Source organism: Pleuronectes platessa, chromosome 15, assembly GCF_947347685.1.
Source record: "Pleuronectes platessa chromosome 15, fPlePla1.1, whole genome shotgun sequence".
NCBI lineage: Eukaryota > Metazoa > Chordata > Actinopteri > Pleuronectiformes > Pleuronectidae > Pleuronectes > Pleuronectes platessa.
The window spans coordinates 13,970,515-13,987,629 of NC_070640.1; the positions used below are offsets into that span (position 1 = coordinate 13,970,515).

The window sequence follows — 17,115 nt, forward strand, 5'->3', positions numbered from 1 at the left end:
ATAAACTTTTTTCATTTTGCAGATAGCCTTGTCAGACACAGTCCCGGGTGGTGGGGTAGTGTGCTTGGGGAGGAGATGAAGGTGATTTAAGCACATAAACAGCAACTCCAGCTTTCAGCCCTTGCTCGTTGCAGCTCCTTGGTGTCCATACCCAAGCACTGTTCATGGAACCATCTCCCACACTTGTCACACTGAATCTGTGCGTGACAATTTGGAAATGTAAAATAATATTTACAGAGAATTCACTTACATTTAAGTGGGATTGTTCCACAGTTAAATGACCTGGGGGAATAAGTACTGTTGGAATTGTATGGGAACTTCAGAGGTATGCCTTGTGCGTCGATGAGACACAGAGAGATGCCACAGACCCAGTGGCAGATAGAGTTCCATTGTAAAAGCAGAGGCTTATAGTGAACCAATCGATATCAAAATGTTAATTTTTTCACAGCCATTTTATTGTTTCTTTAGCATTTTATTGATTCCGCTCCCTGTCTCTGTAGCTTCTCATGCAGACTATTAATGTGGGCTATTAACAGGTTCAACTAGTGCAATCAAAGTTGACAAATGTAAAGTTGACACACTCCACCTCATATCCTTGTACATGTATTTGGAAATGCTTTTTTGAGAGTACATCGAACAACATGGAGGAAGGTGAGACACCTAAATGATATTCAGTAACAATTAATTAATTGTTTAAAAAATAAAACAAAATCCCTTTTCAGTTTAAAAGTTTAAATTTTGAAAATTTAGTTCAGTCTTTACTGATATAATGTCGCTGACACTCAGAGATGTTCTACTATCATGTTGAAGTGGAATGAGTCTTTGAAAACAGGAGGTTCCATCTAAATTTTAATGTGGACATTGCATAGTCAGAGGCTCTATGAACAGGAATCCACTGGAAATACTCATAATTAAGGAATATCTTAAAATTCCATCCAAAGATGTATATTGGGCCGCTTTCACAGATTTGCACTTGAATTTTCTCAGTTATTACACAGTAAAAATACACAAAGCTGTAAATCAACATAGTCAGAGAAACCATGAACAGGAATCCACTCGATGTCACTTATAACCTCTCAAGGAATTTTTTTAATAAGCTTCCAAATATGGTTACTTTATGAATGCATTGGGCCACTTTCACAGATTGCTCTTTAATTTTCTCAGTTATTCTACAGTAAAAATACACAAAAAATTGTATGACCATAGTCAGAGACACCATGAACAGGAATCCATGCGAAGTAACTTATAACCTCTCAAGGAATCTTTTTTATAAGCTTCCAAATATGGTTATATTATGAATGCCTTTGGCCACTTTCACAGATTTGCTCTTTAATTTTCTCAGTTATTCTACAGTAAAAATACTCAAAACTGTGTATCAGCATAGTCAGAGACACCATGAACAGGAATCCACTCGAAGTAACCCAAACCTCACAAGGAATATTTTTAATCAGCATCCAATATGGTTACATTACTTGCCCTTTAATTTGCAGTAAAAATACATGATACTTGACATGAGCAGATACGCCATGGAGATTTAAAAAAAATAAAAAAATAATAATAAGTTATATTTGTAGTTATTTTAGGCCGTTTCAGCCAACCATGCTGTTTTACCGTAAAGCCACAAGTAGAAGCGCAAAAAAAACAAACGGTGGCGGCTGGCTTCTCAGATGACAGCTCACTTTACTGCAGTGATGCACTGACCAGTGGCTGTATCCTTCCCATTTCATCGCGGCCATGTCTCCTGTGAGCTCAGGTGAGTGATTTATTCTGACACTGACTCGAACTGCGCATCAGCACCGTTTTATTATCCAACTGCTGATGACACACACGCACACGCACAAACACACACAAACACACACACACACACCGATGAGAGTGAGACTGCGTCCAAGCTAACTCCGATATAACCCGTGAGCACTTGAATAGCTCAACACACTGAGGGCTGGAGGCTCGTTTTTCTCGTTGCTGGCTTTTATTATGAAAACGTGGGTTTGCAGTGCGGCTTGATGTTTGTGACTGTGATGATGGAAGAACAAAGTGTTCTTTCAGCCTCTGCGCGCTTTACATCATTTTGCCTGGTGTGATCGCAGCTCACACATCTGCTGAACGCAGAAAACAACGTTATAATATTGTTGTTAACGCAGGTCGATTCATCGCAGGCTGCAGTCACATGATAGATCCGAACAGCGCTGGTATAGGTACACGGTCAACCACATTTCTACAATAGAGCTCAGCACGTGTTACTGCATGTGTTCTAAATGCGTTTGTGGGGTGTGTCCATATCAATACATCCAACCCGCTTGCTTAGAATGCAAGAGAATGTGCCGTGTTTACATCGCATGTTCAAGAACAGGGGAATATTGGATTAAGGGAAATGTTGACACCTCCAAATAATGATTTCTTGTCTGAAAAATTCCCAATGCATTTCTCAGTGTTGGATAATGTCTCACCTATCAGACGGGCACAGATCCCTGATGTCCCCCTCTTCACTTTACTCAGAATCTCTGCATGATGTGTTGTGAGTCCATGAGTATGTGCTGAATTAAATCTCAGAAAAGTCCAGCGTTGACTTTGCTCTTTATTAAATAGAATTTGCCTTCTGTCATCTCCCGTTCTTAATGTAAGTCAGGTGCACTATAGGCTGTTTGCGGGTGTAATGGTAGAAACAAAGACAATCTGTGTGCACTCACCCCTGTCAGCAAATATTACAGTCTTCGTGATGTGACTTTAAAATAGCAATGAATACTGTGCCACTGACGTTAGACCAACTTTTTACCAGGGTTCAAAAGAGGAGTTGTTTTCCACCGCCTCACTTAACCTGACCAAGCCTCATTTTAAGACCAACACACCATTGGGAGCCTATAAGGACACCCTTGCACTGCTGTTTGAGCAACATTGTGCTGGATGGGAAATTGAAAAGTGTGAAACAAGCAATAAAAAGCTTGCGTGGCCCAGTTGGCACCGCTTAGTTGTAAGGAAGGACCCATGTCCATTCAGGCTTCAGGTTTCCTTATGAATCCTTCACATGTAGTTTTTCAATAAAAGGATTCATTAAAATATCCACATCATTACTGTATATATGTTCCTTTTTATGTTTACACTCAAAGATTATATAAAAGACCCTCCCTGGTTATATAATTGAATCTGGGGCAAATCAAATAAGGACTTCCGTTGCTTGGTTACAGTGGAGCTGTCTGTTGACAATAATTCAAGTCAGATGTCTCCATAAACACTGGAATCTGTCCTACGAGGAGGCCCAGTCAATAAAACTCTGCAGTGACGCCAGAGAAGAATGACGGCCGTGTGCGTTTATTCCCACTGAGGATCTAAACTGACTTTTGCCCAAATATAGTGTTGAAACAAGCCGCATGACATTTTCCTCTATAAAATAAAACTGCATCATTTAATTACCATATAAATTAAGAGTTAGGTTGGGTTTCAAATGTTTTGTCCGGTTCAGAGAAGATTCGCATTTTACAACAGAATTTTAATACCTAAATAAATGTAAAGAAAAATATAAAGGATGAATCTTTTGGCTAAAAGCAATGCACTGAGAGCAGTGGAATTGTGAGCTCTCTTTATAGGTTGTTGTTGACAGTGGATCTTATCAGTTATGAAACATAACTGTAGGGTTTTCCAAAGTTCACCCTAACTCTTGAATTGAATGCACCATAATCAAAGACGGCCATTTCCCCGCAATTTACCGTGTATGTGTTTATTTCCTACAGTTAACGACAAGCCAGTTGAGAATGGCAAGGACAAGGAATCCATCAACACGCTACTGAAGGGACTGGAGACAATTTCTCCTTTGGTCCAGTCTGCGCAGGAGACCCCTGAGCCGATCTCTACCACAGTACAAGGCAACATTCCCCCCTGGATCAATGGCAAATTCCTCCGCAACGGGCCGGGGAAGTTTGAGTTTGGAAACACACAGTGAGTTGGAAACACCTCGATGTACTGCTGCGCAACACAATTGAAACTAAATACGTGTGATGGGATTGACCCTGGACTTGTGTACTCCACCGCAGCTACAACCACTGGTTCGACGGGATGGCAATGCTACACCAGTTCAAGATCGACAAAGGCCAGGTGACGTACATGAGTCGGTTCCTGAACAGCGATGCCTACAAGAAGAACAGTGAGAGGGACCGCATCGTGATGTCAGAATTCGGAACACTCGCCATGCCCGACCCCTGTAAAAACTTCTTTCAACGCTTCCTGTCTCGCTTTGAGATGATTGGTGAGTAGATGGAATAAGATGGGACTGGAAAAAACTAGTGTTCAGGGGGGATGTCTTTCAAAGAGGAGGGGTTGTGGGAATTGGATGTGGTTGGTTAGTTGACTCCCTGTACATAGAAGCTGCCTCGTTCTATTTATGTCTCGCTCCGAGGTATAGATTAAATAACAACTATAGGATGTCGCTCAGTAGTCCCCTTAAATTCAAACTAGCTGCACCATGTTGCATAACCTCATAGATATCAGTTTCCTTTGTTTCATTAAGATCCATAATTTACTCGAATCCAAATTTGGGAACAGTCGTGAGAGCAGTTTGGTCATTTGAGAAAGATAGCCACAACAGCCAGGATACATTTCTAGATCAGGTGGGGGAAAAGACGACACTCTACAAGCTCTTTTCTTTAAAAAAAATGTGTTGAGGCCTGAGCGGAGATCCTCCAAGAATTCTGTTTACTCTCAGGTTCCATAATGACATGTCCCACTGCGGGGAATCAGAGAGCGGGGAGAGGCATTCTCAAAATATTTGTCTCACACGCAACTATACCTATTCAACTACACGCTGCAAATACAAAGCAGTGTGCTTTAGAAAACTAATTATTTTGAAAGGAAAAATGCCGTCAAACCATTTAGAAGCCCCCCCCTCCAGCGATCCAGTAACATGTTTTTCTTTGTTGCAGAGCCCACGGATAATGCGAGTGTGAGCTTTGTGAAGTACAAAGGTGACTACTATGTCAGCACAGAGACCAACTTCATGCACAAAGTGAACCCAGAGAATCTAGAAACGCTGGAAAAGGTAACAACTAGGGCTGTGAAATGATTAAAATTTTTAATCAAATTAATCACAGGTTTCTATGGATTAATCATGATTAATCACATTACCGATTTTCTCGGAATATTTTTGTGAAAACAAGATTTATGACATTTAACTTTTCTTTTGTGCTGCAACTCAGCAGTTCTTCAGCAGTTATCATTGCTTTTCCATATGGAACATTAATATAATCTTCATCCTAAACAATATTCGGGCTCCTTAGCCATTGTGTGGTTGAATAAAACTTTTTTTTTTTTAAATCAAACAGAAATTATTTGAGCTTCTTAGCCATAGGATGGTTGACATTTTTTATATTTTTTGTCACACAACCATTAACCACACCATGATACAATCTAATGCCTCTAAAGGCCCTCTTAGCTACTCGGTCTTTAGCCAGTTGGTGAGGCAAACTAACTTGTTCAAATTCTCTGACAGTAAAGCTGACCGCTTCTTTTGCACAATGTGTCCTGCGAGTGAGTCTGGTTTGGCGCATTCCACTTGAACGCCCCTCGCCGACCAACACATGCTTCGCGTTGCGGTGGTTAGGCGGGTATTGCTACGTCGAAACGATAACTTCTCGCAGAGTGTGCATATCACCTTGGTTTTACTGAATGTTCGATCTTTGTTTTTTTGGAACACGATCTTCCCGTCCAGAAGGTCCTCAGGTTCATCAGAATTATCCATGTTGTTTGTTTGTTTGAATGGCAGCTGCCGTCTGACTGCATTACGCCGGGTTCACACCGGACGCGGAAGCGACGCCGAAGCGCCGCGCATTACTAATAATATCACATACTTCTGCTGTTATCAGCCTGCAGTAAAAACGGCATTTAATCATTTTTTTCAAGCATATACTTACTTGTTGCTCCAACATTAACTGCAACAGCGTCCCAACATGTGTCTTTTTTGGTGTTGTCTTTATACAACATATGCTGAGAATCAACAACTCAAGTTACTTCTCCACTTCAATGATTAATTTAATGTCATCCATGTTGAAGAACTTCTCCGCTGTTAGCTCCGGTAAATGTCGGGTGTCGAGGGTAAATTACGTATTCTCCACTCAAGCCTATGTGGCGAATACGTATATAAATTATGTCATCTATATCGTTTAAAATCATTTTTCAGTGTGTTTCCTGTCGCGATACACTCGCGTCAAGCGGAAAAAATAGACTCGACGCCGAAACGATCGCTTCACGGCGCTAGGCAGCCGCGGCACAACGCTACGCTTCAGCCTCCGGTGTGTTCAGCGCTGTGGTTTAACATGGGAGTGGATGGGAGCCAGAGGATTGGCGCTGCGCTTACGCCTCGCTTCGGCGTCGCTTCCGCGTCCGGTGTGAACCCGGCGTTAGAGCGGCAACTAGTGCAGAGGCGGCGGAATTGGAAGGTCCTTCTGCGCATGCGTTAAATGCGTTAAAAAAAAAAAACGAATTAATCCTGTAATTTAATCATAACGCGTTAACGCGTTATTTTTCACAGATCTAGTAACAACATGAGCATCATGCAGTAAGATATTAAACTGAATCTAAGTTTTATGAATTACAGGCAGCATCAATACATATATATGCATAATAGAGTCCAGTTATTAACACACCCAGTTATTTTTCATCCTCACTGCTTTCGTTTCATAGGTGGACTGGAGCAAGTTTATTGCTGTTAATGGAGCCACTGCCCACCCCCACTATGACCCTGACGGTACCACCTACAATATGGGCAACTCGTATGGAAGCAAAGGTTAGTCCCATTGTCCACCAAATTAAAATGTCACACCTTAATTATTTGTTTCTCACTCACTGATCATCAAATAATAAAAGTGCATACCTTCCCCAGGGTTAATGTCCCATCTCGCTATGTCAAAGCAGTGTTTCCCATTAATTTGGCTAGGCAGTTTCATAATGAACCACTTCTTATAATAACATAGGAGATGTGTAGTGCTATTTGCAGTGCTTTCAGCTATAAGGTTTTTATTGTCCTTGCAGATAGATAGCCTTCATACTTTTAGCTGCAGGTGTAATGTATCGCAGTTCTCTCTCTCACAAAATAACTTGTTTTTCACTCAGAATTTGCTACACGAGAAAGCCAAACATCCATGCACATATGTGCTCCCTCGCCACTTCCACCAAGTTTTGTAATAGTCCTTCCGGTGTTTTTTGTGTAGTCATTCTAACAGACAGGCAACAAACAAACACAGATGATAACATAACCTCCTTGGCGGAGGTAATATCGTGTGTTATTATTTATGCCTAAAGATAATATTTTCAGGAGCCCGTTACAACATCATCAAAGTGCCGCCTGAGAAGACCGGTGCCAAAGACACGCTGCAAGGCGCCAAAGTGCTCTGCTCTATCATGCCTTCAGACAAGTCCCATCCCTCCTACTATCACAGCTTTGGTAAGTCAGGGCTTCTTGATATCACTCAGCATTTGTGAAGTCTGTATCTTTCACCTGTTGCCCTAAGCCACAAAGTACAATGATCCTCTCGCTTCCAGCCATGTCAGAGAACTGGGTGGTCTTCATCGAGCAGCCAATCAAGATGGACCTGCTGAAGATCGTGACATGTAAGATGAGGGGGAAGGCTCTGAGCGAAGGCATCTACTGGGATCCCAATCTGGAAACTGTCTTCCATCTTGTTGACAAGCACACAGGCAAGGTGAGATAACCGGGATGGTTAGAGGTGAGGAGGGGAGGAAGCTTGCTGTAGGTCCTTGGTGGTCTCACCATGTGTTCTGTGCCGCAGGTCAGCTCAGTGAAGTACCATGCCAAAGCCCTCGCCACCTTCCATCAGATCAATGCCTTCGAGGAGGACGGACTCTTGATGCTTGACATGTGCTGCTCAGACGACGGCCAAGCCATCAACAACTACCTCATCCAGAACTTACGCAAGTCAGGAGATGCACTCGATGAGGTCAGAATTGAATTACTCAAGAACACTTAAATTAACACTCTGGGTCGTTATTAAATTTAACTAATCCAGACAAAACCTGACCAGGGACTACACATGACAACTTGCCCTTTTTGTTAAGTCTAGCATATATCCAGTCATGGTTGTCTATGTGCACTGTCCCTGAGAGATAAACAAATAATCTCAACTAAATCCATCCTCACATCCTCTAACACAGCCAGAAATGATCAGAGCAGATTTTCAATCCATCAGTTTTTTCTCATCTTGAGGTGTGTACCTGCTTAACCATCCTTTTATTTTCTGCTAAATAATTGTGAAATACATTTAGGAAGATAAGTGTTTATATTGAGTATTCTATTTAGTCTTCTTACTGTTGCTTCTTATGAGACATTTTTTCAGTCTCTTTTCACCAAAGACACCACTTGACTTCATGTTTGTTTTGTTCCTGTGATGTGTCCCTCCCAGGTGTACAACACCTTGTCCAAGAATTACCCCCAGCGTTTTGTTTTGCCCCTGAATGTGACGAGTGAAACACCAACAGGCCAGAACCTGAACACACGGCCCTCCAGTAGCGCAACGTGTGTCAAAGTCAGCACAGATAAGGTGAGCTGGAAAATGAATCGTACATTATAAACTCTGCTGTATCATTTCCATCGAACAAATCAATCTATATTAATCCAATAGTGGTGGAAGAACCCTTTACTAGTTAATAGAAGCAACAATACCATAAGGTAAAAAAATGCCCTGTTGCTGGTGTATTATTGAATATTATATTACTGAAGTAGCATTGCAAATCCTGTAAGTGTGTTCCTGTTTTTTAGTTGGTCATGATGAATTTAGTTCTTCATGTACAATTGGTTGTATTTCCCGTTTCATCACAATGTAGTGAAGTAAAAAGTGCAGTAATTCCCTCGAGATAAAGTAAAATACAAGTCTCTTAATGTGACTCAAAGTGCTTTTATAGATCTGAGTACTTTTGTAATTTAACTGGGTTACTTTCCACAAATACAAACAGATCACCCCACATACTAAATTGAATAATTAAAAAAATTGGATTCAACACATACGGACAAACTCCAGTTTGAGATTGTGTAAATAATATGTGTAGCATTAGTGGTGCATTTACAATCCAAAACAATAAGCTTTCATAAGCACACTGCTTTGTATATGCAGCTTGTAGTTGCACAAGTCTAGTTACGTGTTGTAAAATATTTTCAGAATGCCTCTCCACCCTCTCTGATCCCCCACTGTGGGACATGTAACGTAACCTGAGTGTAAACAGAATTCTTGGAGGATCCCCGCTCAGGCCTTAACACATTTTTTTAAGAGCTTGTAGAGTGTCGTCTTTTCTCCCACCTGATCTAGGCTGTTGTGGCTATCTTTCTCAAATGAACAAACTGCTCTCTTGACTGCCAAGTTTGGATTCGAGTAAATTTTAAATCTTAAAGAAAAAAATCAGGCATATTTAGGAAATAGCCTCAGGTTATTGTGTTTCAGTTGTCAAAGGTAAAGCTTACAGTGAAAAAAGGATGTAGAAATTTGTACAAAGAAACTACACTGGTTGGCGGAGGTATATAACAATACATCATTCTACGCTTAAGAGATCCCCCACTCAAGACTCAAATTTACAAAAAATACATTTTGTAATTTGTTCCCAGCCACATTGAGAAAATTCTTCCATTTCAAAGGAGTATCCCAAACTGAAGCAAATGTTCAGTGAACGGACGTCAGGAAACATCATAACATTAGACACTTTGTCGACAGATCTTCTGCCAGCATGAGGATCTCCATGGGGATGACCTCGATGACTACGGAGGCCTGGAGTTCCCTCAGATCAACTATGGCAGATGTAACACACGACCATACCGATATTTCTACGGCTGTGGCTTCAGACATCTGGTGGGAGACTCTCTGCTCAAGATGGACCTGAACGACAAGACGTTTAAGGTGTGTGTGTGTGTGTGTGTAGAGAAACAAAATATAATTTCTTATGTCATGGCTAAGTTTAATGGTATTATGTGAATTGTGGTTAGGTTAGGGTTAAGCATGAATTGTCAATGGTTCAGGTTATAGATATGGTTTTGGTTAGGCTGTCCACAATGAATGGAGGTAAATGCAAAGTGCTGCACAAACCTCTTTCCAGTTTACAGAGCTGGTTGGGGATTAACTGGACTAAGGTGAAAACAAAGCAAAACAAACCCATTTGTTTGGCTGCAAAAATGTTGATTACATGTGGGATTTACAATTCGACAAATCCCTTTTTTATCTTGACTATTCACTTATTTTATTCTTTAATCTGAGACTTATGTTTATTTCAGTAAAATTCAGATGTTCTAATACTTATTACTTATAGCGCAGACAAAATTATCCTAAAAGGTAGAATGCTGAAACACTTGAATTTGACATATCACAGGTTTGGCACCAGCAGGGTCTGTACCCCTCAGAGCCCGTGTTTGTGCCGTCACCTGAAGCCGTGGAGGAGGATGATGGAGTCATCCTCTCTGTGGTTCTCACCCCCTCACAAGTAAGACTTTAAAACAATTCTCAAGTAAATACAGGAGTTGATGAGAGAGAGCCCATGTGACACGGACATTTTAAATATATTTTTTCAATGGTTTGAGAGAGAGAAAATGACCTACGTAATTACCAAATTATTATTTACAAATATTTCTATTCATGAAATCTTGTTTGATGCCGGAACAGGAACAAAAGCATTTTTTGTGCCTGATGTAAAAACGAACCTACAATGTTTGCAAATTATTCCTAACAGGATTTTTGTAGATTTACTCAATTAGCTTGTAAGTAAGCTGCCTTCCCTTGGCTGTCGCTGTTAAAATTCAAAGCTAAAATTGAACTGTATAGTGACTAGCAAGAGAACTGATGGAAGACTTTCAGAGGAAACAATGCTGATTTAAAGTACCGTAGTATACCAACAAAATGTACTCAATGGATGTTATTAGTTATGTATTTATGTAAATATCCATGCTTCTTTTATTTCCCTTATCACCTGTAAGAAACACTTGATATCTGAAACACATTGAATATCTGTGAAGTACATCATATATCCTGGAAACACATCAAATATCTCTGAAAGAGGGTATCTGGTTTAGAAGTTGTTAGTTTGAGCTGTTTGTGTGCACAGAGGAACATTCTGCTGTAATGACACTCTGACTGACATCCTTTGGATTAGATGCTCTGTGTGGTTTCTGATTGTGATCTCCACCAAACTTTTCTCTACAGGATAAAGGGACATTCCTCCTGGTTTTGGATGCCAAGACATTTGAGGAGTTGGGAAGAGCCAATGTGCCTGTGAACATCCCTTATGGCTTCCATGGAACCTTTAATGCATCTGCATAGATCGAACTATGTTACTCCTCTTTTACAAAGAATACTAAATGAAGTATCATACACAAGTTACTACTATAATGTAGGCATCAATCTATATTGAGCTTAAAGAATGGTCCGACTATTATATCACACAAGTGTCTAATGGACATATATTTATACTCTTTTTAGTCTCAAACTATATTTTTTTAAAGGCTGATTTACTTTATATCGAATATTTACCTTTGTGATTTTTCCGGTGCGGTTACACAGTTGTGCATTAAAACAAAGAATCTCTGCCAAGGTGTTTTGTTCACAAATATGATCACATGTAAAAACAGCTGGTTCAACAGGATTTTATAATTAAGGTGTTTTAGAATGTAATCAACTTTTTCATAGAAAATGAAAATCCACATATTATTGATTGTGTTACTTTTGTAGATTGGGAGTTTTCCCTCAACACCTTTTTCCCCTGTTATATTTCACACTAAAGTTTGTAATTTGTTTGATTTAACCAATTTGTTTTGAACATGTGAACAATTGCAACAAATGCAACATTTATTAAACATACTAAAATAAATATCAATAGTCCAAACAATAAACCCTGGTGAACTCCGTAGGTGTTGTTCAGGGTTAGTCCTCTCCCTCCAAATCCAGATCTTTGTATTTTTTTAAATTGTAAATCTTACTCTAGTATGTCAAATGTTTTTTTTTTTAAACCGAGATGACCACAAATACATATTCCTTATTTTTCTATTGCTTTTTCTATTTTTTTCTATCTTCCTTTTTTAACAAACAAAGTTGTCTTACCAGCTCCAAATCTATGTTGCTGCTCATATGAAATGTATTATGATTTGTAATGAAGTGATCAAGTTTTGTATGGAACATTCATTAGTATCCAGTAACTGAACGAGGGAAAATGGTGTGCAGTTTGTATTCAGCTTTATATACTATTTGGTATCATGATAAACAGTTTTTCTTTTTACAGACTGGTTACAGATATGAGTCACAGGTTTAACAGTACATTCGTTTACATTGATAACCAAAGATTTAAATTTGATTCCAGACCATGGGTTTATTACTCCTGATCTTTCAAACTATCTTCCACATAATTTCAGGCAAACACAGACTTCACTAACAAACAAATCATTAAATGTTTCTGTAACCAAGGCTATGTTGTTGTTTCTTTTTACCAGGAAATTCTTAAAGCATCTGTCCTTCCCACTTTTTCTTTTCATCATAGGATTTAAAAATCTTCCATGTATTTTGTATTATTATTGTTTTCTATGTCCTTCAGTAGTTCATTTTTCAGTCATTTTGCAGTTTCACATAATTCTTGTCTGTTTGTTTCGTGGGTTTTTTAATTTTCTTTACTTAAATTCTGTGTATAATGAAGATGATACATTTTCCTGTTCTTTCATGAAAGTTTTTCTCACAAACTCCAATTTCACAACATTTTACCAACACAGCGGACGTTCATTAAGAACAGTGTCACAGTTTCAAAACATGGAGTATTATTGACTTTTAAACCCCGTTAACCACTATGTGCAGTGTGATGCAGACATTAAAAAGTGCACAGGTACTTTCTTACTCAATGCATTTGTTTACATTCATTTACATCAAATTCTGGGATTCCCCCAAAAATATTTTAGTCTACTCGTACCAGCAATGCACACAACAGGCTAAATGATTGTGAATGCAGGTTTTTTGGTAAGAACTCCACACATTGTCCACTAGAAGGCAGCACATGATACCATTTACTCTCAGTCCCTCCAGTCATGGAGCGATTCTGCATTCAGGACCTGAACTCAGTACCTGACCAGGAGAAAGAAATAAAGAGACAGCAAGAAAAGTGTTGCACGTTGTGTTGTTTGTGTGAAACCCGGGGACAGTATGATCTTGGTTTTGAGAGAGACAACGATACAACATGACTGTGTTGCACTCAGTCGTTTTATTGTGACCCTCATTAACAGCCGCTCTCTGCTTTCAGCTGAAAGATTCTGTGAATCTTAACGGATCCACTTTCGGGCTCAACAAAGGAGAGAGGCAGGAGTAACGTTTCTGAGGAAGGCGGTCTAAACATGGGCACAGCGGCTATGAGAGGGATCAAACTTGTGACCCTCTGACAATGGGACAGTCTGTAACCGCCAGCCCACCCTGCCTCGTCAAAAACTTACGGCAAACACTGCAGAGGCCTGGCATTGAACCCCAGACGGGTGATTTCCAAGTCTGTGACCCTAACAACCGCCTTTATAGGACACTTGAGACAAAGTGCCTCCACTGGGAAAAAAACTGAAAGGACAAGAAGAAAAAAGAACAAGTAAAGGAACACCTTGGTTTTCAGAGAGAAAACAAAACATAAAAAGACTTGGAATAGATCAAAATCGAGACAGTGGATTAAAGCAGAAGACTAACTGCAGCTTGCCATTTCACTTATTGGGCTGCGTGTGTGGCCGCAGAACAGATGCACACTTCCATAGAGGAGTGAACAAAAGGGAAAAGAAGAAAAAAAAAAAAACTCTCTGTGTGTTCCTGACAGACGGTTAAAGCAACAGGAACCGAACTCTTAAAATGAAACCTCTGAATCGAAACGTCCTTCTCCCCAGACAGTTGTAAAGTTTTAAGGATGCTCTTACAGTACACAACTTGCATTGATGATGGATATTATGGGGTAGAGCTGCAGATGGTAAATTATATTAGAACAATTCTTAAAAAATCATCAAGAAAATTTCCAGAAGAATGTGTCAGTGTGTACATTTGAGTACTCGTCACTGCGTTTTGCTTACAGGGAAGCTGAAGTGATCACCTCCATCAACGCAGTTATGTTTTCACCCATTCATTTGTTTGTTGGTTTGTTTGTGGGTTTGTAAACATGGTCACGCAAAAAACTACTCAACATATTTCCATGAAAGTTGTTGGAAGGATGTTAATTAAAGGAGGGCATTTTCAACGATTTCATTAATGATTGTGTGACATTTAGTGCAGATCTAAACAAAAATCTGGATCCAGTGAATGTAAATGTGAATGTATGTGGTATTAGCAACGATATGTAGCTCTAGTTTGACACTGTTCCACTTCAGATCTTCACAGAGCATAGAAGTTCTGACAGATATTTTTGGATTTATATATAGATTTCTGTTTTATTTTCAGAAAACATTACATAACCCCCTTTTTTTTGTATCCTTTGTGTTTTTGCTTGCCCGACCGTTGGTTGGATTCTGTTGTTCTGTGCTACAGAGAGCATGCAGGCTCGGTAAAGAAGCTTTTGTTACATCTATTGAAGCAGTCAGACGTGTCCCGGGTCAGGATTTGTGATTTTTCTGGCAGGATGATAGTTTGTGATGAGCTGTGGAATAAGAAGCACATCATTTATTTTTAGGTTGTTTGGTGTTGGTGATATGAATAGCTCTGCTGCCCTCTGTGTAAATCCAGGAGACGTTTGAAGTCAGATAACAGGGAGAACATCTGCCCCGTCACAGGCAGCAGTACACTGTTAAAACATATACTGTATCATGTTATTGTTAAACTGAATAATACTTTTGTTGTTGGTCTAAGCCTGTTAAAATAAGTTATTGCAGGATAACAGCATGCTGGAGATTTAAACACTTTTCTCGGGGCCCTGCAAGTATAATTAAAGTTCGTCACTGAGCTTTAGATCTTAATTCAGGTTAACCTGAAATAACAAACTCGGCCACCATGGGGCACAACAATTACCTGCCTTCATTTTAAAGTTGATATAGGAAAAGTGTTTGCAAAAAAGTGGCTTCCCTTTACATGGTGCAGGCGAGAAGCAACATTATTTACACTTTGTGTGCACCAGAAAAATGTCAGTCAAGAAACCTTCACTCTCTGTTTACTCTGGTGTGGAACCAGTTTGTTGCTGAGTGGACAGAGTTCAGAGAGTTTGGAGCTGAACATGAAATCAAAACAAACAGCCGGAAGACTCTGGAACGCTCTGCAGAGCTGAGGGCCCCTGCAGGGTTAGTGACCGGCAACATCTGTCACATTACACAGAGTCAATAGATGCAATTAAAATGCTAATTCAAATATTGATTAGGTCAGCCTTAACTATTAGACACATGGGTGTTAGCCAGTGCAGCAGGTCACTATTACCACGAGCACAGAGTCTATATTAAACCAGAAAACAAAGACATGAAAGAAGAAGATTTTAATATGTTTTACAGTGAATGTAATTTTTGCCAGGATTCAGAAATCATTTACCATCCATTGAATTATATGTATTATTAAACAAAGATGCAGTTTGAAACAAATCTAAAAATGACAGCACAAAGACAATCTGACAGACCACAGCTGTGACGTGTATCAAGTGGCACAAAGGTTCCTTAACTTCACAAGTAAAGACATTTACAGGTGAAAAGAAACAAACGGGGGGGAATGAGTGAATCAGTGTGAACGCGCCCACACAGTCCAGAGAGTGAAAACACCTGGAGTCCACGATTTTCTGTCTAAACATAACTGGAGATAATGATCCTAAGCCTGCACCATTTTACCCTGCGACTGCAGTAAGTCCTCAGATTGTTCTTCTCAGTCAGATGAGGAAACACTGTAACATTACATAATTTTAAAACAACAGCAGTTTTCTTGTAAAAACATCACAGTGCCCTATAATTTGTCAGTCGGGGTAAGTGTCAAATTTTAAGAGAAAAATCTTCTCTCAATTGAAATAAGAAAAATCCAGTTTTGAAAAACACGTTGTCTGATGTCTGCAATTACCTTGCACAACTTCTAGTAATGAATCATTTCTGAAAGGCTTCTCCCATGAAAGACATACTGGAGAGTGACAAAAGGAAGAAACATCAGTGTAAATAAAATGGTGACGATGGCTGGGTTCCATTCAGCTGCTTCACTTTCAGGCTCTTGTATTGTTCATGTGGTCACACTGTCTGAGTCAAGCCCCAGTTTAGCAGCTATGGTCTAAGTTAGATAGGTTGGTCTGGGATTACAGCATGTGTATGAAGTTGGGCGTCTCCCCCTGGTGGCTGGCTGCTGTTTAGGTCTTAAACCAAGCCTCCTTCATGTTAGTGGATGGGACGTGGACCAAACTCTAAAGTCCAAAATGCACAAAAAAATACAGTCGAAGTTGGTTGGTGAGAACTTAGGTTGTTGTTTGTTCAAGCGTTCGTTTTTTGATCACATTTCTAAGTGCTGCCATCTTGTATGATCCCCTACCAGTCCCACTATTACACAGTGACCATCACACACTGATATGTGAAGGTGAGTGTTGACTGTACTGGTGAGCAGCCTGTAAAGACTACAGATACAGCTACACCTGACATGTGAGCGCTTTTCCCTCCGCCTGCAGTCTTTGAAGTACGCTCGGCAAAACAAGCGCTGGACTTGATTATCTGTACGGCGAGAAGGTGATGAAACTGATGTCAATCTTCTCATCCGACAGCAGGCGAGACAGTAAACAAGCTCATGTGTCAAATGACTGAGTTTCCTTTAAACCTCAACCTCTGCTTTAGAGATGACACCGACACGGAGAGAGATGGGCAGGCTTCAACGGCAACCGCCTTTCCCGACAATCGGAGGTGACTCCTGACAACATGTTCGGCTGTAGCTCGTCTTAAATGTACTGCATCAAACCAGAGTCAAATGTTTAGCTTCCGTTTTTCTTTTGTGTGCTGCATTCCCATGATAATCATGCACATGTGAGGAATCCTATTTCCTATTTCAAGTCTTTACTAGTCTGTTTTCAGTTAGTCCATTACTACAGGCAGAGAGCTGCTTGTTCTTCTGTGTGTGTGTGTGTGAGCATTTTTCAGAGTCGAGAGCATCATTTGACCTCAATGTACTGTTAGTAAGTGTGTGTGTGTGTGTGTGTGTGTGT

General features: G+C 40.0%; 2 protein-coding genes across 2 annotated transcripts in view; one reads left to right on the forward strand and one right to left on the reverse strand.

The window, feature by feature from the left end:
• The window catches only part of LOC128457426 (sorting nexin-19), an 88,343-nt gene that overhangs the window by 10,480 nt on the left and 60,748 nt on the right, over window positions 1-17,115 (reverse strand). The window lies entirely within an intron of this gene.
• Window positions 1,634-12,434, forward strand: LOC128456838 (carotenoid-cleaving dioxygenase, mitochondrial). Its single transcript, XM_053441213.1, has 12 exons — window positions 1,634-1,753; window positions 3,729-3,933; window positions 4,029-4,240; window positions 4,914-5,029; window positions 6,670-6,772; window positions 7,301-7,429; window positions 7,528-7,688; window positions 7,776-7,943; window positions 8,406-8,543; window positions 9,705-9,887; window positions 10,354-10,464; window positions 11,181-12,434. The coding sequence occupies exons 1-12, from the start codon at window positions 1,735-1,737 to the stop codon at window positions 11,295-11,297; spliced, it is 1,662 nt and encodes a 553-aa protein (XP_053297188.1). The 5' UTR covers window positions 1,634-1,734; the 3' UTR covers window positions 11,298-12,434.

Excerpts from the sequence above, each read along its gene's own strand:
- LOC128456838 (XM_053441213.1), top strand. Across the intron at positions 4,241-4,913 it reads GTCTCGCTTTGAGATGATTG|AGCCCACGGATAATGCGAGT; the intron begins GTGAGTAGATGG and ends TCTTTGTTGCAG. Across the intron at positions 7,689-7,775 it reads TTGACAAGCACACAGGCAAG|GTCAGCTCAGTGAAGTACCA; the intron begins GTGAGATAACCG and ends TCTGTGCCGCAG.